This window comes from Hypomesus transpacificus, chromosome 12 (assembly GCF_021917145.1).
Source record: "Hypomesus transpacificus isolate Combined female chromosome 12, fHypTra1, whole genome shotgun sequence".
NCBI lineage: Eukaryota > Metazoa > Chordata > Actinopteri > Osmeriformes > Osmeridae > Hypomesus > Hypomesus transpacificus.
Genome location: NC_061071.1, coordinates 7187137 through 7212591, shown reverse-complemented (window position 1 = coordinate 7212591; position 25455 = coordinate 7187137). Strand labels below are relative to the sequence as shown.

General features: G+C 45.5%; 2 protein-coding genes across 4 annotated transcripts in view; one reads left to right on the top strand and one right to left on the bottom strand.

Annotated features, from left to right (window-relative positions):
* The window catches only part of LOC124475060 (ATP-binding cassette sub-family C member 4-like), a 16049-nt gene extending 7643 nt beyond the window's left edge, over positions 1 to 8406 (top strand). For 2 of the 3 annotated variants that reach the window (XM_047031577.1, XM_047031578.1), the window contains 15 exons: positions 2882 to 2919; positions 3092 to 3186; positions 3390 to 3536; positions 3835 to 3914; positions 4033 to 4183; positions 4389 to 4508; positions 4728 to 4838; positions 5005 to 5105; positions 5828 to 6019; positions 6105 to 6260; positions 6424 to 6513; positions 6601 to 6773; positions 6899 to 7004; positions 7282 to 7416; positions 7724 to 8406. In XM_047031577.1, the coding sequence (XP_046887533.1) occupies positions 2882 to 2919; positions 3092 to 3186; positions 3390 to 3536; positions 3835 to 3914; positions 4033 to 4183; positions 4389 to 4508; positions 4728 to 4838; positions 5005 to 5105; positions 5828 to 6019; positions 6105 to 6260; positions 6424 to 6513; positions 6601 to 6773; positions 6899 to 7004; positions 7282 to 7416; positions 7724 to 7804 (1776 nt within the window). In that variant the 3' untranslated portion in view covers positions 7805 to 8406. Of the gene's footprint in view, positions 1 to 2881; positions 2920 to 3091; positions 3187 to 3389; positions 3537 to 3834; positions 3915 to 4032; positions 4212 to 4388; positions 4509 to 4727; positions 4839 to 5004; positions 5106 to 5827; positions 6020 to 6104; positions 6261 to 6423; positions 6514 to 6600; positions 6774 to 6898; positions 7005 to 7281; positions 7417 to 7723 lie in introns of those variants that run through there. The other variant, XM_047031579.1, reaches the window with a different exon arrangement.
* On the bottom strand, positions 8364 to 25455 carry LOC124475059 (ATP-binding cassette sub-family C member 4-like). The gene is made up of 31 exons (XM_047031576.1): positions 25137 to 25455; positions 24403 to 24513; positions 23986 to 24106; positions 23653 to 23877; positions 23421 to 23510; positions 22148 to 22311; positions 21794 to 21919; positions 20438 to 20687; positions 19664 to 19777; positions 18871 to 18960; positions 18585 to 18776; positions 17735 to 17829; positions 17539 to 17625; positions 15056 to 15152; positions 14567 to 14776; positions 13859 to 13996; positions 13510 to 13547; positions 13275 to 13378; positions 13043 to 13189; positions 12792 to 12871; positions 12515 to 12665; positions 12253 to 12372; positions 11976 to 12086; positions 11782 to 11882; positions 11385 to 11576; positions 11144 to 11299; positions 10891 to 10980; positions 10631 to 10803; positions 10400 to 10505; positions 9720 to 9854; positions 8364 to 9564 (listed from the first exon to the last, which is right to left on the bottom strand). The coding sequence occupies exons 1-31, from the start codon at positions 25208 to 25210 to the stop codon at positions 9469 to 9471; spliced, it is 3984 nt and encodes a 1327-aa protein (XP_046887532.1). The 5' UTR covers positions 25211 to 25455; the 3' UTR covers positions 8364 to 9468.

Genomic DNA, 25455 nt, shown 5'->3' with positions numbered 1-25455 from the left:
TTCACAGTTTTTTTTCCTGGGCGTCTGCACCGTTTTGTCTGAATAAAAGAAGGTCCACTTTAGGGTCGGTCCAAAACGGACGTCATTTCAAAGAGCTCAATCTCCGTTCTATCTTTTTTCAGTTGTTTCTCAATGAGGAGAGAGTGTATGCGTCCATCATGAAAAAGAGCGCTCCTACCTTTTTTCAGAGTGTTTCTTCTTTCGCCCCCTACCCCGTCGGCCGCCCCCCGACAGCCCACGGAACGAGCACCGCCACTACCTGGCGGCGGCAAACGAAGGAAAATGCTGCACGGCACCGTCTCTGCAAGCAGTGGTGCCTGCAGCTGCCTGAAGGGGGCGCCAATATGCCAATTCCCCACAAACTGAAATGAAAAAGAAGAGAAATCCGCGCTGATTTCTTTTTTTTATGCTCGTGCCATGAGAAATCCACGTGACATGAGAAAATGCCCGGTCTGTCCGTGCCTAAAACTGCCCCTGATGGATAGTTTTAAATCTTCTTAGCTTTTATTGTCACTGTCACTCAGTCCAGTTCAGTTCCTCTACAGTTATGACAAAGTAGAAAACGTCCGTAATTATAAGCAAATGGCTCAAGTTAACCGCGAAGACTCTCTGCATCACTCTCCGCGGGAAAATATTTTATCAGGGGGGTGCTGGCGGGGTCTTAATGTTGCGGGGCGGCAGGGAGGAACTGGGAGTAAAAATTGGCCCTGGACATTGATCCAGACCGGCCCACCAGAACCATATACGCCACCACAGCTGTCCTGCTAATGCAAGCATCTTCTGTGTTCGATGTGATGCGAGTTTGGGAGTTCTATCCCTAAAAATGCAAGTGCGCGTTAGCCTGGTCCTAACCAGACCAGCGTACAGTTCATCTAGTACAGAAGCAAAATCCAAAGTGAGCGGAAGTACGGAGGGCAGAGCCAGGCTAAGCGCACGTATATAGCCCGGGAGCCGATTTTTTTTGGCCTTTAATTGAGCCAAAAAAAATTGAGCTTCATGTAAAACAAACATCCGTTTTTCAATTGGTAAAACCTTGTCTAGTGAAGGTGATTTCTTTTTCTCTTAATTTTTCAGCCCCACCCGACGTTTCTTAGCCGGGGTTTCCATAGTTATTCTTCTCCAGGTGGTCCCGATTGCCGGTCCGCTACTGCGGAGCTGGCCACGGTGGTGGATTTTTAAGTCATACCATTTTAAATTATCGTGCTGACAGGGGGTGCTGCAGCAACCTCAGCACCCCCACCGGCCATGCTCTCCGAAGCAAGAAGCATGGAATTGATTAGCTGGTCTCCAAGCGCAATTGACACCATCTTCTGGAAGAGAAGCTCGGATTCTGGGGAACCTAACTGCCCTGACAGGACGTTCGCAGCTGGCCACTCGATGGACGCGTGGGAGAAGTGGCATGTCGTGTGCCTATCGGCACTTTCCATGGAGGACGTTGAAGACATGTTTCTACTCGGAACCATGATTACAGGCTTTCTGCTTTGAGCGCTGCCCTGGTATGTCGGAAAAATTGTTGAAATGGCTGCAGCTGTCAAAAGCCTCCAAAGGCTGCCCGACATGATTGCTGCGGTGGGCATAGCTGGTGGCGCTGAGACTGTGACTTTACAACGCGTTGAACGCAATTTGGATACCATCATGGAGAAGTTAGCGGCTCTGCAAAGGAAAGTGGACCGACTTGGAGGCCATAATGATGAGTAGACGTTGAAATTGAAGGCGCCAGTCGACCAAACAACAACCCCAATCTTTTCTGCTTTCTGCCCCGTAATCCAGCTCAGGCCTTGGCAAAGGCCGTTGCTGGAACAACAACTCACCCGGAGAGCGTTGCAGTGAGACCAGGGGCGATTATAGGATCAGACCTTTAGGGGTGCTCAGGCCCCAATGAGAATGTGACACGAATACAGTGCCTTGCAAAAGTGCTAAACCCCCTTGCTAATATAAATCCCTAATTTCACTGGATAACAATTTATACATTTGTGTTATTATTATGCAAAATATTGAATGAAAAAACTAAGGATGTCCCTTTCTTCATGAACTATCAACATTATTATAATTTTTAGGGGTGCTGAGATGAAATTTAGGGGTTCTTGAGCACCCCTAAAAAGGGTCTAAAATCGCCACTGAGTGAGACTCTCTGTAGTCTCCTCTCTTCCCCCTCCCACAGACAACTGTGGCTTGCGTCTCTGTCTTGGGTCATGACCAAGGATGTCTCCATGGCAATAATATCTGCAAACTGAGAATCTGACTGATTTTGGCCTAGGCGAAGGCGAACAACTCCCCAGGCATACTCATACACTAACTTTCACCTACTACAGATATCCCTCACCCCCCAACCCCCATCCAACGCCTTCGCCTGCTTGTTCCCCCAGGGTGGCTGGCGGGTCTGTGACCAGCGCCTACTATGGCTACAGGTCCAGATGCTGCTTGTCCATACCCCTCCCCCCCTCCCCGTTGCAAGTCATGTGTTTCTGTAATGTTGTACAATGTTTGTGCTGAGGTGTTTTTTGCCTGTTCCCACACTGTACTCCTCTGGGAGCATAGTCTGGGGGTTGCCTTTTTTCTCCCCTCCCCTTTCCTCATGTGATGCTGAAACTTTCTAGATGGTGCTGATAATGGCTGCCTCGGTAGGCACCCTCCTGCCAAAGTAAATTCCTTGTCTGTGCAAACTTTCATGGCGAATAAAAACCCATTCTGATTATGAATAAACTAAACGTAACTATAGCGGTCAAGTTGATGAGGCACTGGGATGAAGCGCTCACCTACGCGCCGTGGCGCTTTTCTGAAAGAGAAAAACGCTATGACCACACGCCCTATTCTGTGTAGTGCGTTGAGAATATCTACCAGCAAATTGTATGTCTCATACTTTACTCCTTTTCCTCTGAAGACTGCATATGTACTCCAGGACTGGTGGCTGGCATATTGGTGAGACTGTGGTTCATTATTCACTGTTAACTTCCAAAAGAGTGAACTATCTATGAACAAAAACCATTGTCACCTCTGAGCTAGTTGTCCTTTTTATTCTGCAGTAGTTTATGACCACGGAAACCATAGATTTGTACTTAATTTGCTTGCGTTGTGACTGCTTTGATGACAGGGCTGGAGAGCAGGACAAACTCAACGTTACAGCGTCGGTCCAAAACGGACGCCCTGAAGAGCTTGATCTCCGCTTTTACCTGGGCCTATACGCAAGTGAGACCAACTAAATAATTAAAAACTGTGACAAGTAAACTGTGGCCACTAAAAAGAAGTTATGATTTTGTTGCATCCTGCTAGTTCTTTTCTCCTACTGATTCGATCTTGAAGAATATGGCCACTAACTTGTAGCCTACGCTTGTGAGAAGGAATTTACTACCAGTTTATTTTTGCACAATAGACCATGTGAGTGTGTACAGGTTTGACTCTGGCCTCGGTCGTCTTCGGCTTCGCAAGGAACCTCGTGATCTTCAACATCTTGGTGCGATCTACTCAGACCTTACACAACCGCATGTTCAACGCCATACTGCGGACACACGTGCGCTTCTTTGACATCAACCCAATTGGTGAGTAGACCTAACAGACACTGTTTGCAGTCCATTTAATAACTCAAGTGGTAGCTGTATTTGGTATTGAGGTTCTGACCGTCTGAGATTAAAAAGTAGCACTCTTCCTACATTAAACAATAGATGAATATAAGATGTGCTAAAGCAAATGTTAAAAAGTAACACTGTAGTACTTTGGGCAGGAGCCAGGTACATTTTCATTTTTTTTTGCATGTTTAATTCCTGAAAAGCATTTCTTTAACATTTTCACAATTTAACTATTTCAGTTGACATTTTCATGTGTTCTGTTGTGCTACAGGGAGAGTTCTCAACAGGGTTTCCAAAGACATTGGCCAGCTGGACTCCATGCTGCCTTTAACCTTTGTGGACTGCTACCAGGTCAGTAACATTTTGCCGCCCCGGGCCAGTTCTGTGCAACAGAGAATGGAGAGCTCTTTACAGAGACGCATGTCGCTAGCTAGCTGATAGCCTCTTGTGGCATGCCCTTCTCCTGCAGTTGCTTCTTCAGAACATTGGCGTGGTTGCTGTGGCGGCCTCGGTCATGCCCCTGATCCTGGTCCCTGTCTTTCCGCTGCTTTTGGCCTTCCTGTTCCTGCGACGCTACTACTTGCAGACCTCACGAGACGTGAAACGCCTCGAGTCCACCTGTAGGTTCTCTGAGGCAGAACTGTAAATGTGTGTTTCACCACTTGTTTTGTCCTGAAGGACTGGATTAGACAGCCGTTATGAAACTATGAATACATTTGATATGTATGATTCAATAATCAAGTTGTGTGCGTGTATAATATATGCATGTATGTACGTGTGGATACTGCGTGGAGATGCTTGCTCACTGTAAGTCTTGGTCTGCAGCTCGGAGTCCAGTGTTTTCCCACCTGTCCTCGTCCCTCCAAGGCCTGTGGACGATCCGAGCCTTCAGTGCAGAGGAGAGGTTCCAGAACACCTTTGACGCACACCAGGACCTGCACTCAGGTTCTCCTTTTAAAGACAGCTGCTCTTAACGTCATGGTCAATACCGTCCATCTTTTGATGACCAACTGAATTAAAAAAATGTTGGCGTATTAGCTGTATTTCTTATTCTGTCTGGATAATATACCGATGAGATAATATGTTTGGATGTGGTCGAATATTCTTTTATTTGATCAAATTTGACGGTCTGTTGGACTGACTCCATGACCCTGCTTCTTTCAGAGGCCTGGTTCCTGTTCCTGACCACCTCTCGCTGGTTTGCACTCCGCCTCGACATCATGTGCTCCATCTTCATCACCATCACCACCTTTGGCTGCCTCATTCTCAGAGATGGTAAGAGAGAAACAAATCCACGTTTGCCCATTTTTACTCACGTATGTCGATGACAAGGCACGATTATCATGGCAATACTACTTTATTTCTCACTGACACAAAGCAATTGATTTCTAGATTTTGGTAGATGACTGACATAGATGGTTGGTTTTCCGTGTGGGGTTAGGGCTGGGAGCGGGAGCAGTGGGTCTGGTGCTGTCCTATGCCCTGACACTCCTGGGAAACTTCCAGTGGACTGTGCGCCAGAGTGCAGAATTGGAGAACATGGTACTGTGCATTTGAGGCTCCATTATGAAGGAATGAACATGCTTGTGGAGTTTTTTTGTCATATTGTTTTAAAGGCATACAGTGTTGGCTCTCCACTTTTTATATACGTAGTACAAAAGTTACTAGTCCATGCTGAACCGAAAGAGATCATTTTACATTTGTGTTCTGTTCTTACTGCAAGTGTTTGTGATGTTGTGTTGTAAATGTTTGTGGGCTTATGTGCTGAGGTTTTTGCCTGTTCCCACACTGTACTCCTCTAGGAGCATTGTTTGGGGGTTGTCTTTTTCTCTCCTCCTCTCTCCTCATGTTATGCTTTGCTGTAATCTTTCTAGTTGGCGCCTCTAATGGCTGCCTAGGTAGGCTCTCCTGCCAAAGTAAATTCCGTGTCTGTGCAAACTTTCCTGGCCAATAAACATCAATTCAATACTTGGAAGAATAGCCCATTATAAATTAAACATAAAGACCAGTGACCCGTGGCAGTGAAATTCTTTGGGATAAAAGGGATTTGGCTCGATCCTGTCATTTTGGGATCATGGGTTGGAAGAGGTCCGTTAAGACTGTGCAAGCTGTCTGTCTTTGATGCTGTCATAGCATTTTTTTTAACCAGATTTAATATCTGGGTTTTTCTTACCCCTGAGCTAAAATGAAATGTGGACACAACGTGCTTGACATTGTTTAGATGTGCCACTGTGAACATGAGGTATAAAAGTCTGTCTCCTCAGATGACGTCTGTTGAAAGAGTGGTGGAGTACACAGAGCTGGAGAGTGAAGCACCCTGGGAAACCCAGAAGCGCCCTCCCCCCGACTGGCCCAGCCAAGGCCTCATCCACTTCGACCGGGTCAGCTTCTCCTACAGCGCAGATGGACCAATGGTCCTAAAAGACTTGAAGGCTGTTTTCAGACCCAAAGAAAAGGTTTGTCCTCTCTGCTGACGGCCCTTTTTCCTCACCCGGTGTGATGAACATGGCTTAAGTCGTTCCTCTCCTCACTGTTCCTCAGGTTGGCATTGTGGGGAGGACGGGAGCAGGGAAGAGCTCCCTGGTCTCTGCTCTCTTCCGCCTGGTAGAGCCTGAGGGCAGGATCTACATAGACGGGGTTTTGACCTCTGAGATCGGCCTCCATGATCTGCGCCAGAAGATGTCCATCATTCCTCAGGTACCGTGGGAGGGCTAAATGATGTCCTGGTGGATACATGTAGTGCACACTAGCTGTCACGTATCTCTGGGTCCCTTTTAGATCTGCAGAAACTTTCAGCTTAGTTGTTTTGTAATGAAGCTGTTCACACCAGGCCCTGTTTGTTCCCACTAATGACCTGCAGGACCCAGTGCTGTTTACTGGCACCATGAGAAAGAACCTGGACCCCTTCGACCAGCACAGTGATGAAGACCTGTGGAATTCTCTGGATGAGGTACTGCTGCTTGGCTTCCTAGTATTACCTACACCATGACACACTGCAGATCTCCTGGTTAACACCACGGGTGTCTTGTCTCTCCAGGTCCAGCTCAAGGCTGCGGTGGAAGAGCTCCCCAACAAGATGGAGACGGTGCTAGCTGAGTCGGGCTCCAACTTCAGCGTGGGCCAGAGACAGCTGGTGTGTCTGGCCCGAGCCATCCTGAGGAAGAACCGCATCCTCGTGATCGATGAGGCCACAGCCAACGTGGACCCCAGGTAAACAGCAGCCTGGCCCCACACACCTGACCTCCTCACTGGCATGTGGAGCAGCTCCCATGTGTAGGTAGGCTCTGAGGAGGTGTCACCTGACTGGGTCTCCTGTCTTTGTGCTTGTGCTGTAGGACAGACGCGCTGATCCAGGAAACGATACGAGACAAGTTCAGAGACTGCACCGTGCTAACCATCGCCCACCGCCTCAACACCATCATAGACAGTGACCGTATACTGGTGAGGCCAAGTAGACGCAATTGATCAATTTGTTCATTTTTGTGGGAATTTGTAAAGGTGCGGATCACACCTTTTATAGACAGTGGCCGCATTCTAGTGAGACAGACAGACACACAACTCATCAGCCATCATGTCAAGCATGTTACATTATTGTAATTAAATATTGTCAAGTTACTGAGAAGCACAAAATACAATAACCAAGTAGTACATGCAGAGGGATGGTTTGTTGTCAGATGGTTCGTGGTGCCTTCAGATAACCCCCCTGACTTGCTTTCAGGTCCTAGACAACGGTGTGATCATGGAGTTTGATGATCCCTACACCCTGCTCCAGAACCAGGACGGTGCTCTCTACAATCTGGTCCAACAAACAGGCAAGATGGAGGCTGCAGCACTCCTGAAGGCTGCTAAGGAGGTGAGCACATGCAGTTCTGTCCCCACTCGTCCCCTCGGCCGTTCTGTTGCACGCTTTAGGAAACATGTTTTTGTGGCAAAATACAACGGAAACTAGCCATCTAGGCACTGCTAGCATATATGATACCACAGAACAGCATGCATTAGCAACATTTTTAAAAATATTTTACATATCAAATAACATTTGATATTCATTTAGAGATGTAGTTAAATATACTGCCGCAGATGCTCCTGAAAAATTGTAGTAGCCCTGACAGTATATTTGACAAACGAAAATTAACTTTATTTATTGTAATATTCCCCTTTAGGTATCTGTGGTCAATAGAAGTCAAAACGTGACCAGCGTGGGACCAAATGCCAGCTTATGCCTCTTTGAAACGTCTCTGTAATGAAACCCATGGATGATAGAAAAGAATTACATCAAATACTCTGACAAATAGGACACTTTTGGATCCCAATAAGTCTGGTTGATGGGGACCTACAAGATAATTGTGGTTGCTCTTCAGTTATTGAAATATGAGTTGTACAGTATTGTTGGCTAGAACTTACATTTAATTAGCCTTTTTACGATAGATGAGGTGTTTGATAATAACCACGGATGAGTTTATTTTTTCTGGTGAAAACCTACCTCTATATATTGTTATTTTAGATCGGGGGTGTGGGAAGGGACAATCATTTCTAGGTGGAAGTTGTACTGCTCATTATATGCACTGATGTCTTAAACCGGATAGTCTGATATTACCAGGACCACAGGAGAATCTACTGGGATTCTATTAGGTTTAGACCGCAGACAATGTTGCTAGCAGTTTTAATCTACACCCATTATTGTGAACGTCTTGTTAAAATTCTCATGCATTTTATTGATGAAACATTCATCATTGGGGAACTTGAATTCTCTGGACAATCCTGTGTACTTCCTTGTATTACATGCTCTTGTCCTTTTAACAGTTTCTTTTCAATTATTGTATTTTTATATATACATTTTATTGTATTCAATGAATGTTTGTTTTTTTCTTCTTAGTGAAAATCTATTCCATGCTCCTTAAGTCAACAGCTGGGACGACGTTAGATTAAAAACATTGTCATTGGCTCATGTCTTAAAACCAGGATTTAACTAGACGTCCATATTCCATAATACGCCAGTCTTATCCCTTCTGCTCTTCATGTATACAATTAACCATATGGTGAATCAAAACAGTAAGGAAACATTAAGGCTTAGTTTAGAAATTGTTTTTATACTTAAGCTTTGTCAATTGATTGAAGACTCTCTGAATTGTGTAATAACATTAGATTGAACTTAAACAATACTCATTCAAGTCAATGTTGTGCAGATAATTTTGTAGTGCATCTGCAGGACTGGTGACTTTTACAGTACGCAGTTTTTCTAACCTGGCCATGGAGCCAACATTTTATGCTTGATCAGACTGACAATAGAAATACACAGCAAAACACTATCAAACTGGCACTTGTGACACGAGGTAACAATAAGAATGTATTTACATCATGCAAATAAGCCTTCCATGAAATGAATAACAATGAATTGTTGACATAGCTCTCTGTGTACAATAGACTGTAAAAACAAGTAATGCAAAACAAAAAGTTACACTAATTTACTGGATTATCCAGAACTATGCCATCCTAAGAGTCAGTTGTGTCTCCCAAGCTGTTTTGAACAATCCCAAAACATGTCTATAAATCTCAGTAAAGGCACCTCATGGTACAAACAAATGTCTCAAAGAATATTCTTAAGATTGTTCATGGAAACATTCCTCAGTTGCTTAAAGAAAAAAAGTCACTTACAGTGCAATCCAACTATAAACTTGAACTCCAATGTATTAATCTTTAAAATAAATTCTTGTGCGTTTCATCTGGTCTGTGAGGTGATGCTGAAGCCATGCTACTCCAGGTAGGTTCAACAGCAGCTCCATATGAACTGTTGTACATGTGTTAAACTAAGGCACGTGAAGAGCTGAGGATTCACCACAAACAAGGCCCCAACAGTCATTGCATGAGGCACCTAGGTGAATGATGAGCAGTCCCAATCTCCAGTCTGTTAAAGAGCTGTCTCAAAGATGACCAGATTACCATTAGATGAGCCCGTGTGGCCCCCTCCGTTGGCCATAACTGCACGACTCCTGCTCAGGTAAGCCTGAATGTACAACAGAGACAATCCGTCAGCAGTGCTTCACATGGCAAACAAATGTTTTGACCGTGATCTCAAAACCTAAGTTACTGATCTGAATACTTCAGTATTCAAATTTCTTGTTTAACTGCTACCATTGTTCTGTGGACATGAGGACTCACCTGTTTGGCTGACTGCAGGAGATCAGAAGCCTCCATCTTTCCTGACTGCTGAACCATCTTGTACAAGATGCCGCTGTGGTTCTGGAGCAGGGTGTAGGGCTCATCATAGGCATGGATCTGACCCGCATCTAAAACCTATCAGTACACCCAGGGGAAGTCAGTCATCGAAAACTATTGGAGGCGTAATCCGAGGCGCATACACAAATGTATAAATTCATGAAATCAACAAGTGCCTGTGCAGTGTTTCCCACAGATTAGAAGCTAGCGGGGGGGAGGGGGGGGGGGGGGGGTGCATATGCCGGTAGCAACGCTAGTGCTAAATAACTATTTAACTGATCGGCTCCATGACACTGGGTAAGTAGCTAGCTCCTGAGACTTCTCACCAAAAGAGCGAAGGGAAACCTTCGATTAAGACGTCATGTTCGTAGGTACCTTTAGCTACAGCACTAATGCTGAAGGCTCGCTGATATAGCTGTCTGTCTTACTAGAACGGCAAATGTATGTATCGTTGCTAATGTGTAAGACACGTGAGTGACAAAGATACAGAGGGAGAGCAGGGAAAGGAAATGCAGTTGAACGAATACGCTGCGTGATTTAAGCTAAATAGTGTTTAAAAAATAAAATGTATATGCCACAAATTAGTCTGTGTGGGAAACACGGCTGTGTCTACTTGGCCTCACCAGTATGCGGTCACTGTCTATGATGGTGTTGAGGCGGTGGGCGATGGTTAGCACGGTGCAGTCTCTGAACTTGTCTCGTATCGTTTCCTGGATCAGCGCGTCTGTCCTACAGCACAAGCACAAAGACAGGAGACCCAGTCAGGTGACACCTCCTCAGAGCCTACCTACACATGGGAGCTGCTCCACATGCCAGTGAGGAGGTCAGGTGTGTGGGGCCAGGCTGCTGTTTACCTGGGGTCCACGTTGGCTGTGGCCTCATCGATCACGAGGATGCGGTTCTTCCTCAGGATGGCTCGGGCCAGACACACCAGCTGTCTCTGGCCCACGCTGAAGTTGGAGCCCGACTCAGCTAGCACCGTCTCCATCTTGTTGGGGAGCTCTTCCACCGCAGCCTTGAGCTGGACCTGGAGAGACAAGACACCCGTGGTGTTAACCAGGAGATCTGCAGTGTGTCATGGTGTAGGTAATACTAGGAAGCCAAGCAGCAGTACCTCATCCAGAGAATTCCACAGGTCTTCATCACTGTGCTGGTCGAAGGGGTCCAGGTTCTTTCTCATGGTGCCAGTAAACAGCACTGGGTCCTGCAGGTCATTAGTGGGAACAAACAGGGCCTGGTGTGAACAGCTTCATTACAAAACAACTAAGCTGAAAGTTTCTGCAGCTCTAAAAGGGTCCCAGAGATACATGACAGCTAGTGTGCACTACATGTATCCACCAGGACATCATTTAGCCCTCCCACGGTACCTGAGGAATGATGGACATCTTCTGGCGCAGGTCATGGAGGCCGATCTCAGAGGTCAAAACCCCGTCTATGTAGATCCTGCCCTCAGGCTCTACCAGGCGGAAGAGAGCAGAGACCAGGGAGCTCTTCCCTGCTCCCGTCCTCCCCACAATGCCAACCTGAGGAACAGTGAGGAGAGGAACGACTTCAGCCATGTTCATCACACCGGGTGAGGAAAAAGGGCCGTCAGCAGAGAGGACAAACCTTTTCTTTGGGTCTGAAAACAGCCTTCAAGTCTTTTAGGACCATTGGTCCATCTGCGCTGTAGGAGAAGCTGACCCGGTCGAAGTGGATGAGGCCTTGGCTGGGCCAGTCGGGGGGAGGGCGCTTCTGGGTTTCCCAGGGTGCTTCACTCTCCAGCTCTGCGTACTCCACCACTCTCTCAACAGACGTCATCTGAGGAGACAGACTATTATAACAACAACCCTGACCTTAACTACCCTTTCGAGCATCTCAGTAAATCATAAAACTAATTCAACCTAGATGAGGATTAAAGGTACGACTCAAGTGTTTCCAATTCAGACAAGCTTTGTTGTAGTTAAGCGCTATTCTAAGTGCTAAACCAGTTCTTTTAAAAGCCACGTGAATGCAAGGGTCTCACCATGTTCTCCACCTCAGCGCTCTGCCTCACCCCCCACTGGAACATCCCCATGAGGGTCACAGCGTAGGACAGGGCCAGGCCCACAGCACCGGCCTCCAACTCTAACAGGAACAACCGTTACACAACACCCCTTGATTTAAACATAGCTCTACTTGACTATTGGCTAGTGTGTTTTTCTGTTGAGTGTCTCTTACGGTCTCGGAGCAAAATGCAGCCAAAGACAGTGACGGTGACGAAGATGGAGCAGATGGTGTCAAGGCGGATGGCAAACCAGCGAGAGGTGGTCAGGAACAGGAACCAGGCCTCTGAGGAGCACAGGAGACAAGTCAGTCGTGCGATCCATTCTATAGTCAACAATGCAAGATGACTGAGGAGAAAGACTGGTTGTGTAACAGAAAGACGGATGTTCTCGTGTTTATGGTAGACTGTTGGAATTATAGGTGTGGTATTGTAGTTGTATTCATGTCCAACCTGAGTGCAGGTCCTGGTGTGCGTCAAAGGTGTTCTGGAACCTCTCCTCTGCACTGAAGGCTCGGATCGTCCACAGGCCTTGGAGGGACGAGGACAGGTGGGAAAACACTGGACTCCGAGCTGCAGAAGACACAAACAATATGTCTACAGCGAACACAATTTAAGCAAAGACATGGAGCACACAAGTGTCCAGGTGCACTTTTTTGAGTGGGGGTGTTCAGTATGTGGCGAGATTATGTGCACATGGGTGTGGAAAACTCACTGGTGGATTCGAGGCGTTTAATGTTCCTGGAAGTCTGCAGGAAGTAGCGTCGCAGGAACAGGAAGGCGAGGACCAGCGGCACCACAGGAATGAGGACCCAGGGTATGACGGAGGCCGCCACGGCGATCACGCCGATGATCTGCAGAAAGCTCTGGCAAACCACAGCACAGGTGGCATATCAGTACATAGCTTCCATCTTAACACTTCTGACTAAGTGTATGCAACAGGTCTGGACCCTTTTGGTCCTCCACCTTCTGGGACGAGGTCAGGCCCTTACCTGAAAGAAGTCTGAAAAGGTCCAGGGTAGGGAGGCATCCAGCTGGCCGATGTCCTTGGAGAACCTGTTTAGAACCCTCCCTGAGACAACAAGAGAGCAGACCAAGTGTTGAAGTCTTTCCCTACCTGCTGCCCATTAACACTTTTCGGCAACCACACTTCTTACGTAGCCAAAGTACATTAAGAGGGTCTGTTCAACCCAGATGGGTTAGGGTTAGGCTATCTCACCCCATGTTAAAACATTTTACTCACCAATTGGGTTGACGTCAAAGAAGCGCACGTGTGTCCGCAGTATGGAGTTGAACATGCGGTTGTGGAGTGTCTGAGCACATCTCACCAAAACGTTGAAAAACATAAGACTCCTCACAAAGCCAAACACGAGAGTGGCTCCAATCAAACCTGAACACAGTTTGGCAAAGTTCTTAACATCATGCCCCAAATAAGACATTGCAAAACAAAGTTCCACCCAAATATCCTGTCTTACCTGCGTAAATTCCGAGGTAGAAATCTAGATTCAGCTCTTGGGTAATGTTGTGGCCATTCTGTATGATGGTGGTGTTGGAATTGAGCTTCTCCTGTTCTCCGGCCCTGTAAGAACGCCCACCACAGCACAAATCTGAGCAGGAGACATACTTCAACTTCATTTTAAACTAAATTACAAAGATTTGGTTGTAGGAAACCCAAGATGTTATTCTCAGAAACTATACCATGTCTCTTACCAATATGCCAGCCACCAATCCTGCAGAATATATGTTGCCTGGACACATAACAAAAGTCTCGATTCATTAGCTGCCTCATGTTCACCCTTCCATCACACCGAAAGAAGATGCTAGGCGCCATACCTCGGGCAACAGTGTCAGTCAATTTTCAACTCAGTGCAGATGGAAGGTAATGCTAAGAGACTTCCTTGAGGGTTTAGGTTGGTTGAGGGGCAGTTCTATGGGCGTATGTGAAGCCCTCGGTGACATGCTTGCGTGTGAAAAAGGGCTAAAACAAATACATTTGATTTGAGCAAACAGGCGCGAGGGTCAAACGGCGTTAAGTTGAGTGAAGACGACAGCTGCATACCTGAACCAGGATGTTGACTATGAGCAGCACGACGAGCAGCATGACGCTGGCTCCTGCCCTCAGGTACTTCATGTAGAGGCCGATACTTATGGTGCCCTCGGAACTGCTCTCTTCTGACATGTTCTGGACATGCTCAGCCTGTGTGGCACACAGTCCCCAATACAGCCTTTCAACATCCTCTTTAAAAGAAAACACCCACATCCAGTCCCAGCTCACTCCAAACACGTGTAGTAAAATGACTACAGTAAACACACAGTAAAATGACTAAATGTAGTCCGGGCACTCTTGAAACATACACATCCAGCGTCAACACACTAACAGCTCCAATACATTATGGAGAACTCTTAGGGTGCCTTGGTTCAGAATCAGGAGGTATTTTATTTGCCATGAATGTTTGCACAAACAAGGAATTTACTTTGGCAGGGAGGTGCATACATTAAACATACAGGAATATTGGCACTTAAATATCACATGGCGCATTTCATTGATCAGGAATGTTCTGCTTAATAGCTTGGAACTACCGCTTCATGGAAATGGATACAAGTTGAACTTCCATAAACTTTACAAACTGACCTGATCTGGAACACAGGATATTGGATGGATATTAACAATGCGCTGCACGGAATCTGTATTTAAGGTTAGTAAACACTGCCCTCTTGTGGACAAATTTGCATGTACAAATCCCAAATTCAAACTCAAAGTACCCACCGGCAAATCTTCTTCCCCTTCTTTTGCTGAGTGAAGTGAAGATGTTTGGGAGCGCAAAGAATTCTGGGAGAGGGCACGTCTTCGTGGTGACTGGCTGCTGGTCTCTGTCCGTGGTTGCTCTTCCTCTTCCTCATCCTTCTTCAGCAGGGAGGTGAAGTCCAGACCAGAGGACTGCAGCTCATTGTAGGTCCCCCGTGCCACCATGTGACCCTGGCACACACAAATACACATTACGAGTGTGTTTGTATGTGTACGTTTTCAATTCAAAGCTAGTGAGGATCGTACCCCTCCAACTGTTTAACAAGCCGCTTACAAGGGCTGATAGAGGAGAGGCATTTAGAGTATGTACTGAGGCTAAGTAGAAGACAAGTGGAAAAACAACTCAGCTTCCGGATACCGCATCCAAGAGACAATTAAGTTATTGAATTCTCTTTTTTAATGTGAAAGGTAACAAACAGTATGTGTGGAATGGAATGCCGTGACACACACCTCTTTCAGGACGAGGATCTGGTTTGCTGCTTTCAGGTACTGCAGCTGGTGAGTCACCAGTATACGAGGTTTATGCTTCAGCAGACCACAGATACACCTGGAAGGACAAGGCACCCCAAAAGACAATCAGTAACCTTTTTCTGCCACAATATAGGCTTGTGCACGTTCTGTATACATTGTTAAAAACACCATAAACATACATACTTCGGTGTCCTGTCCAGAAGGATCAAAATTGGTCAAATAAAAAAATTAATCATGGGAATCAAGTTTCTCCTACCTTGCAGATTTAGGAGAAAACAGAGGGTGTGTCAGTCCTAATTTTAGGACTCAACTTTTTACTCTTAAGACTATTTCCCAAAGTGTTAGAACTGTGAAAAGTTAGGGGTTGTCAAGAGGACTCGTAAATCAACAAGACCAAATCACAAACAATCCTACAAATGTCTGTTGCTGGAACGGAAACATTTTTGAAATATTGAGCTTTAAAAGAAGGATGCAGTCACTTATTATAAACAACCCAGTAACACCGGAGATCAAGATTGACAACTCTACTCTGCCACAGGACGTGTACACATGCAGCACAGACAAACAAGGTATATCTCAGCCATCGGTCGGTAGAACCGACGCATCGCATCAAACAACGTGCCCTCTACAGACCCCACATCAACAATTCACACGGCTGCCTTTATGCATATTCGCTATTTGTTTACGAGATGCACATGTAAGAGACTGACCATTAGCTAAACATGCTTGTTTAATTTGTGACAACCTACAATTGAACATGGCAGAAAAATTAACACATTTATAATTGCAACATAATACCTCGTTCTACAAATACTTATATGATGAGATAATTGACAGAGATAATACCCTATTAATAAATCACTGTGGGAAGTTAGTAAGACAGTTTATATCATCCATGGCAACAAGGTCAACCCTGCTCTTGTTTCATCTTCAGATTCCTTAGTACAAGTTGGTCTCAGCAGCTTTGTGAATGTTTTTGGAGGAAACTCTTAGCTAAGAACTTTTACTGCTATTTAGGAGAACTTGGTAAGTGTAAATACGGCCCCAGAATATTTGCAGTGGAATGATAATAAATAATGGGTCTCAAAACAAGAGGATCTTCTATGTAAATCAAGGCAGTTTTCCCTCTAAGAATGAATGTTTTCAAAGTACGACAGTAGGAATGTGTCATGAGGCTTCCCTTCTTGCTCGGTGCAGAAGGCCACGTAAAACAAAGGGTGGTCCGACTTACATCACAGGAGAAGTGCGAAGTGCGTGACTCGCTCTAATTGTCTATAAGGCTGCGCTACACCACTTTTCTGATTCTCTCTCCCCCCCCCCCCCTCCCCTACAAAACCCTGCCTCTTTGGGCTGCCTTCAAAGCAGACTTCTTGGGCCTTAATCCAGAACACTGGAAGGGTTCCCTGCTGGTCACTGAGATCAATCATGAATGCAACAAAGGCCGGTGAGACCGGACCTAGGAACAAGCTAGAACAGACTGATTTATGGTACCTTACTGGAACAATGGTGGTCCAGAACATGCAGTAACACAACCATGGTACCAATCCCTTCAGTAGAATGTTCTAGTAAACACATGACGGCGGATCACCACAGACTTTCTGGCATGCCTTAATTTTTTTCCCCCCCTCAGTTCAATATGTACATTTATAGAAAATCGACTTAAAGAAATAAATGTAATGCATTAAACAATGATTTCAGAATGATACAAACCTACTTACTTTAAACAAATGGCTATATGGTTGTTAATGATATCAAATGTTTAGGCTGATGCTATACTCAATCTAAATTATACCTGTATAGTTATCATAGCTACATACAGTAGCCTAAATACAGTAACCTACAAATGCAAAACTAACTTATAGGCATCCATCCTCCATTTTCCCGACACAAAAACGGTAAAAAAAAAAGTTAGGCTACTGGATAATGTGTCAAAAAGGTCCATTTAGATAGGACCTCGAACCTACATAACCTATCCTCCATGTCAATCATGGCGAGTCATTTTATTTGGATAGATGGCGGTGGTGGATGAGGTGTTAATACGCGGCTTAAAGAGAACGTTCTTCCAGGAAGAAGTCATGTGGTCATGAACATTGCGTTTTGCCTTGGTGGATCGATATGATCCATGTTCTACCTCTCTGGCTGCTTAAGAATGGATGCACGCACAGTTATCTGTGATTGCGTGAACTAGAATTGACCTTTATGGAACTGCTTTAACCCAACTGCCTTGTTAGGTTCATTCAAGTCAGGTTTGGGACTTTAATCCCAGGCTCCTGGTCAGCAGATAAGGTTTGAAAAACTACCCTGATAAGATGGTGCAGCTTAAAAGAAAGTGTCTTTAATCTTTGGCCTGCATTGTTGTGAATGGGAAACTTGAGACTATCTTATTTGTATAGTCCAGGTATCAGTTCTGGTTAAGGCCCCTCATCACCATATGGTGGGGCTTGTCAGTAGGTCAGACTCACTGTTCAAACAGGTGTCTCCCGACCTCCGCATCCACAGCACTCAGAGGGTCATCCAGCAGGTAGATGTCAGCGTCCTGGTACACAGCCCTGACAAACACAGACACACCATCTGACATCAGGGTTGGTGTGCATTACTGGTGACATCCAGGTGGTGACATCCATAACCTACAGGAACAGAAGGTCTCTCTCCTCCTACCTGGCCAGGTTGACGCGAGCCTTCTGTCCCCCGCTGAGGGTGGCTCCTCGGTCCCCGATCAGAGTCAGGTCTCCGTCTGGCAGCAGCTCCATGTCCTGGACACACAGAACAGAGAACTGAGCAAAGGGCTTCACACAGGTCCTTCACCACCAGCAGAACCTATTGGGAGCCATTACAATTGTGTGGGATGGGGAAGGTCACCAGTCATACACTTTACGGTTGCTACACACAAACAGTTTTAATATACTCAACAGCAAACACATGCATGGAACAAAGTGCCAAAGGAAGAGTGTGTAAACAGTGATCAACTCATACAGGTAAGTGATGTTCAGATACAGATACAGATTACTGACACCGTGCAAACCTCAGGAACCGAGCAGGACTACAAGCAGAGTGATTTGCTCTACAATGGCAACTGCTAGAGATGCGGAACGGCAGAATGCAGAGTGTGCAGTAGAGGAAAGATGACAGTCTACCACCAGTTGAGGAAGTGGATTTATGCTGACCAAAAGGGTTTGTCTTTGAATCAAGTGACCCAGCTGGACACCATTGACACAATCTTCTGAGAAAGGACTGAATGGTCTGTCACTGTAAATAGGCAAGGGATCCCTTCTCCTGGACAGTTAACATAGCGGATCGGCCCAAATGCACCTCTCTGTACTCTGTAGGTGAAAGAAGTTCTGAAGAGAATTCTCAGGTGCATAAAATGTGGCAATCCATGTTATTGTCAATTGTGCCCTCTGTTTTCTCCATTGTATCTTATAGGGTATGATCTGGACATATCATGTGATCAGAATCCCGTGTGAAGATGGGCTCCAATGAAAAGCTAGAAGGTGTGTGTTTGTCTCACCCTCTTGAGGGCGCAGGCTCTCAGAACCTTCTCGTACTTCTGGGGGTGGAACTCTTTACCAAACAAGATGTTGCTGCGGATGGTTCCAGGGAACACCCAGGGCTGCTGGCAAGCGTAGGCCAGCTGACCTCGGACCTTCAGCACCCCCTTGTCATGAGGCAGCTCTCCAAGGATGGAGCTGAGCAAAGAGGACTGTGGGAAATGTAGTAAGTGAGCTTGTGCACAAAATAGTCAGTCACAGAAATGAGGGCACAGTTGATAACTGGAGGCTCCTATGACCTCTGACCTTTCCAGCTCCAACAGGTCCAATGACAGCCAAGAGCTGTTCTGACGTCACTGTGAGGGAGACGTTCAGAAGAGACGGGGCATCCAGACTCTGCAGAGGAAAGAGTCAAAAACACGGGAACAGTTCAATATTGCATAACACACCTATTCTAAAGAAATCTGAATTGTACGGTGGCCCTGAAGTGCAAACCACACCCCCTAATACGAGTACATCCCCCAAATGAAAACACTCCCGCCAAATACGCCTATGCGCATGCTAAAAATGTAGTTGAAGGAAGCAGGACTTTTCAGAAGAAAAAAGTAATAGTCCACGACAGAAGAACAAAATGCCACAATGACAGAGTTATTTGGACCAGGATAGATGTTTGGCTATCGATTTTTATGTTGAACACGCAATTAATACTTTTGCATAAGTAGCCTCCTAACCAGCCACTAGCCTACCAACCCTTTCCATTTTGAGTTAATGTAATGTTGTTTCCCATTTGGGGGAGCTTGTCTTTGTCTTTGTATTGGGGGGAGGTGAGCAAGTCATCGTATTTGGGGGGAGTGTTTTCATTTGGGGGATGTACTCAAATTAGCGGGTGTGGTTCGCACTTCAGGGCCAACATAGAATGCCCTGTTGAGGTAAAAAAAATTATGTTGTGGTCTTGTTCCTCAAATGTGGTAGAGGTTTTTGAAACAAACGCTAATGTCGATGAGTAGGCTTTTCCCTTCTGGGCTAATCCCTGGGTGCATTGGTTTGATGTTTGGGTTCCCATACAGAATCGACAACACTGACTACTCTGAACACTCACCTTGTCCCAGTAGCAGATGAGGTCCTGGACCTCCACCGAGGCCTCCAGCTTGTCCTCCAGATGGACGTCTAGGCTGCTGGTGGTGCTTCTGATCTCATCCAACAGGAGGAAGTTCTGCAGGGGTACATTCACATGGTTCCAATTAACAATGGAATCCATGGTATTATGTTATAGCTTTTATAGACATACCAAACCACAGGGATGCCTCACGAGCTTGTTGTACAGTAACCCTGCGTCAATCTGAACCCGCTTATCTATTTTTAAAATTAAATAAGATAAATCTGACTGCAAATAACCCCAGCTATTGTGACCAGGTGATAAAGGTTGTAACTCATAAATGACTCAGCAAACTGGGATTCCGGTGAGTGGAAACGTGAAAAATGACCTTACGGACTCCGTATGTAATCTAGGTCTTGTGTTTCACATTGGCTGCCACACACTTCTGTCTAAAATTAACTAAGGCTAGGGAGACCACACCTGCGGTCTGTTTTTTTTACATGTGCAAGCAAGGCTTGCACAACAACAAGTCTTGGCTAGGATACACATATACTTACTAATTAAATCATGTAGTACACTTTAACCAGACAAAGCTTCATAATAGCGACATTTCAGGCATCCACAGTGGGGGGGAAATAACAATTAAATAAGTATCGTCCTCAAGCATTATTTTGGGCGTTTTAGCCGTGTTGGGTCGACATCAGCTATCACATGAAGTTGCCTGCCTTCTCTGTTTGACTTTCAGCAGCCTGGCGCTTCTTCAGACCGACACCGTACCTGTATCCTGCGAATGCTGACCAGGGCCTCAGAGAGACGCTCGATGGCGTAGGGGAAGAAGAGGGTGACGGTCAGTCTGATGGCGCTGTACAGGCCCACGGCAACAAACACCCGGCTGGCTGAGATGGGGTTCCCCAGGAGAACGTAGACGGTGAAGGTCACAAAGACGATGACCTTACTGGCCGAGAAGAAGGAGGCCATGTTGAGACCTCGCAGGTAGGAGCTGCTCATGATCTTTGAGATTTCCTTTCTGTGGAGACGAGGAGGGAGAGGCTATTAAAAAACAGGACTTGATGTGATTCTGAAAAATATTTAAACTAAAATAATTTAAATTAATACCAATTGTACTTTCACAAACCACTTTTTAATCCTAATTTCACGGGTATAACCTAACTAACTAACTGAAAGAATGCGAACTTGAAGAGAACTTGTCCTCATTTCACCCTTGACTGCTTATCTCCTCATCTTGGCCCTAAGACAAGGTGTAAACAGCAGAGGGGCATTATTACACAGAAGAGCTGCCAAACAGACCCCTCGGACACCTTCAATTCAGTGATATCCTGAAGAACATTCATTCATTCATTCAGTACTCAAGAACATGAACGCTGTGTCATGCTGCTTGAGAATTAGGGAATGCTACAGTACAATTGCTGGCCACTTCTGCTTCATTTACTCAAATGAGAAGTGGCTAAGGCCTGTGGCTAAGATGCATCATGAGACTTTGTAGCATTTAGGGCAAGCAACAGAGTAACATCCTTGAGGGAAAAGTTTCAAATCCTTAAGAAATTTAATAAAACAACAGAGCGCCTTTTAACATGACACCAGCCAGCCACATAAGTGTGCTGCAGGAGATCTATATATATATATATATATATATATATATATGAGATATAACCTGGATAATAGGTAGGTAGGTAGTCAGGTGGCTGAGTGGTTAGGGAATCGGGCTAGTAATCAGAAGGTTGCTGGTTAGATCCCCGGCCGTGCCAAATGATGTTGTGTCCTTAGGCCAGGCACTTCACCCTACTTGCCTCGGGGAATGTCCCTGTACTTACTGTAAGTCACTCTGGATAAGAGTGTCTGCTAAATGACTAAATGTACTACATACTTCTGCTAAATTTTACTAAAGGAGTTGGCTAAGGTGAACGCTAGCGATTGGTAATGGCAGATCCAGAGAGACTCTGGGCAGATCCAATAGTTTTAAACTTCAGAGTACCCGCCTTCAAGGAAGTTAACGCTCGGAGCGAGCCCAGACTCAATGAAATGTACGAGAGTCTGGTAGGACCAGCCTATATGAAATAGAGATATCAAATATGGGATTCATCGTTTTAAACATCCTTCATTTGATTGTGTTACCTCCTGACTTCATGGACCAGTGCTGAGAAGGGCTTCTCCCACGCGTACATCTTGATGATCCTGATTCCAGACACCACCTCATTCATGGTGCGGATCCTGTCGTCTGTGAGGACAGCGGTTTGACTCCTGTGGTAGAAAAGGCTCAGCACTGAACAATTTGATTGCAGCGCAATTTTGACATTCAATCTTCTGTACTGCTACATGAATTAAAAAACACATGTCATTGAGTTATAGGGTTTAGAAATAACCGTTTCAGTGGAAAACAAATATTGCAAGACTTTCTGATATTCTTTTATCACTCGTGCTCCCTGGTCCCTCAGTCACCTTGCGTGTGCGTGCGGCTACATGTCTTACCTAAACTTGGAGAATAGTCTCCCAAACATCGTCTGCAGTGGCATGAGGAAGACAAGCAAGGCCATTCCAGCGAGGCATGATGGGCCGATCTCACCCCACAGCAACCAGATGACAGCCGCTGCTTGCAGAGGTCCCACCCACAGGAAATGCAGGAAAATTGTCACCTGTAACCAGGGAGAAAGGAAGTGCCTCAGCTTACTGGCATTGGGGGGGGGGGGGGGGGGGGGGGGGGGGTATTTATACATCACAGTACAACAGTTTTGACCAAGTAGTTTGATTGAGGGCTGATATTTAGCACTGACGGCACCGGGACTTTTAACTAAACAGGCATCACTCTGCTTATATTAACAACCATAAGTCATTAGTGTGCAGGACTGCGTTTAACGATTTGTTGCCAATCATTCTCTATTTATTGCCTTGTTAACTATTGAAGCTTGTTGTACTGTTGTGTAAACACTTACTTGGCCTGTGGCCTCATACATACTTGTACTTGGCCTGTTGTCTCAAACCTACTTGGCCTGTGGCCTCAAACATACTTGTACTTGGCCTGTGGCCTCAAACCTACTTGGCCTGTGGCTTCAAACCTACTTGGCCTGTGGCCTCAAACCTACTTGGCCTGTGGCCTCAAACCTACTTAGCCTGTGGCCTCAAACCTACTTGGCCTGTGGCCTCAAACCTACTTGGCCTGTGGCCTCAAACCTACTTGGCCTGTGGCCGCAAACCTACTTGGCCTGTGGTTGGCCTGTGGCCTCTGACTATGACTGAATGGCAGCCGTGCTGATATTCGGCAGTAACGCAGAATCATCCCTCTCGTGTGATATGGTTCACTGAAAGGTTGAGGGAACTACACAGGTCATCACTTTGTCTGCCAAAGAGAGAAACGGCAAGCAATTAGACCTCCCAACCGTTCCCAGGTTACTGCCAAGTAACTGAACAGATTTGCCCTGGGTGTCAGCAAACTGATTACAACAAAACTTGAATGACGTACAGGGATCAACCAGGGATCGAGCCAGGCAGCAGCTTGATTGAGCTTAGGCCATTTAAACCACCCTTGAGTGAGAGAAAGACTGTCAATTTGCGGCGACTTACTTCACAACTCTATTTGCACCATACATACAAGGGGAAGCATGCGTCTTCACTCATTCAGACCTACAGATAGTGCATACATTAAGTGCAGCACACAAAGTACCAGAGGGCACAGTTCTGAGTAGTTCAGTGGTTAATGCCAAGGAGCAGTCTGTATCTTGCAGTTCAAAAGGATGTCTGCACATACCTCGTCAAATTTGTTGACGTCATTCGAAAGGAGATTGACAATTTGGCCCGTGGTGGTCTTTGTCATGGCTGCACTGCTGAGACAGAGAGCCTGGGAGGGTGGAACATTCATTAAAAAAGGGTTCATCAATCAACTGTGCCGTTATCTTGATCCATACATCAATCCACACTTACATCAGTCAGGCAGCCCGAGTTGTGACACACCCAGCACAAAAGCCAAATCTTATACGGACCTTCTTGTAGATCATGTGACACATGGCCACTCTGATCTTCATGCCTTCCCTCTGGACGTGATAGTAGTAGAGGTGGTGCACTACTGTCAGGCAGATGGTGGAGAGGGATATACCTGCAGCATAACCAATCGCCTCATACAGTCCATTCATGTCATCTGGGTCATAATGCTCAAAGTACTGGATCAGCTTTCCCAAAAAGAGCGGCTGGATCACTTTTACCGTCTCCTGTTGATTGGGGCAAAAGAAAAAGCTGTGATCATGTGGAATTATCATGATGCGCATATATATATATATATATATTTTTTTTAAACATACTGCATACTTTCTACAAACCTCAAAAAGGGTGAATAACCCCAATACTGTATAGGTTTTCCAGTAGCCTTTGATGATGACTTTAGTGAGTTTTGGTTTTCTGAGCTCTTTAGCAGAAATCTGCACCTCATGCTCCCAGATCCTATAGAAGATAAAAAATGTCAGCATTACCAAACTGTTTAAGTGACTGACTGAACACATAGCTTGTATCACCAGTTATCCTATCAAACACACAACTTTTTTCAAGTGCCAAACCTCTTAAGGTATCTGATACAAATTGGTGGAAAAGGCTTATATTGTTGCAGTTAACCATGACAAGTTAGTAATCAAGGATTTCCTCCATCAACAAAACCCCTCTCAAGTGTCCTACAGATGTAATACAACTGAACACAACTGTCAGAGTATGTTAATAGATTCAATATATTGCTGTTATCAAACCTCTGCATTTCCTCTCCCAATCTCTCAGATCCATCCGCTGGAAGCACTCTGTACATGTCATCTTCCTCAAGTTTCCTTTTGTATCCAATCCGAAATAAAGGATTAAGCCAACTGGGAGAAAAAAATTGAAATGTAAAATTGGAGTTGATGTAAATAACTTTATATTCAAGAACTGTCCAATAGCCCTACTGTACAGTACAACAAAAGAACTCAGCCTACTGATAGCCTACTTGGAAATAACCACGAAGGCCTCCCATTCATAAAACATCGTCGTGGGCATGCATTTAGTACGGTATTACCATCTTCTTTCTGAGGCAGATCATGTAATATGTGGTGTGCGGGTAAAGACACTTGGCTAAAGAATACATGACGTCTTGGTACTGTACTCTGTAGAGGAGATAGGCGCATACAGTATGCCTGCCAGGATCTTATACGAGCCGCAGGCTACATTACTTCCAGGACTGTGTCCTGTGCTCCGCCACTTCCCGGAACAAATTGTTTTTTTAAGCGGGGTTTGTCTGACTTTGCCCTCTTCCCAGTAACATTAGACCTGTTCAAAGCTTTTGGGGTTGTTTTTCCCCGCAGTTAACCACTGTGATTCAAATGAGCTCATGCCGACTTAAACCAAGTTTACTGTCGTTTTCAAATAACAAGTCACGTTGAATGCAATGTTTAGCGTGTCTCATTTGGACATGCAGAAGTTATTAGATTGCCGGGAGTCTGTTAATACTTACCAGAAGAATATCTGCGAGAAAAGATTAGCCGTTGCACAAGGATTGTTTTTGGGATCTTTTTTTAGAGGTTCCATGATGTCCTGACTCCAGGGGGTTTCCAAGTAGTGTTGTCAAGGCTGCGACAGTTATTTTTCCTTCGAAAACGGACAATTCTAAAGATGTTGTGTAACTTAGTTGTACGCACATGTATAACTGCTGTGCGTCAGAAAGACCGCCGCTCTATGACGTTTGGTGTAATTTCCTACAGCTTGGTCCCAGCACTTGCGCGTGGAGTGCCACTACCCCGTTTGAGCTGTGATAGGCTCGAGGCACTTACCAC

Excerpts from the sequence above, each read along its gene's own strand:
- LOC124475059 (XM_047031576.1), bottom strand. The coding sequence starts at position 25,210 with ATGGAACCTCTAAAAAAAGATCCCAAAAACAATCCTTGTGCAACGGCT. Across the intron at positions 17,626-17,734 it reads GCTCGCGTCAACCTGGCCAG|GGCTGTGTACCAGGACGCTG; the intron begins GTAGGAGGAGAG and ends TGTGTTTGTCAG. Across the intron at positions 12,087-12,252 it reads ACACCAGGACCTGCACTCAG|AGGCCTGGTTCCTGTTCCTG; the intron begins GTTGGACATGAA and ends TGTGCTCCTCAG.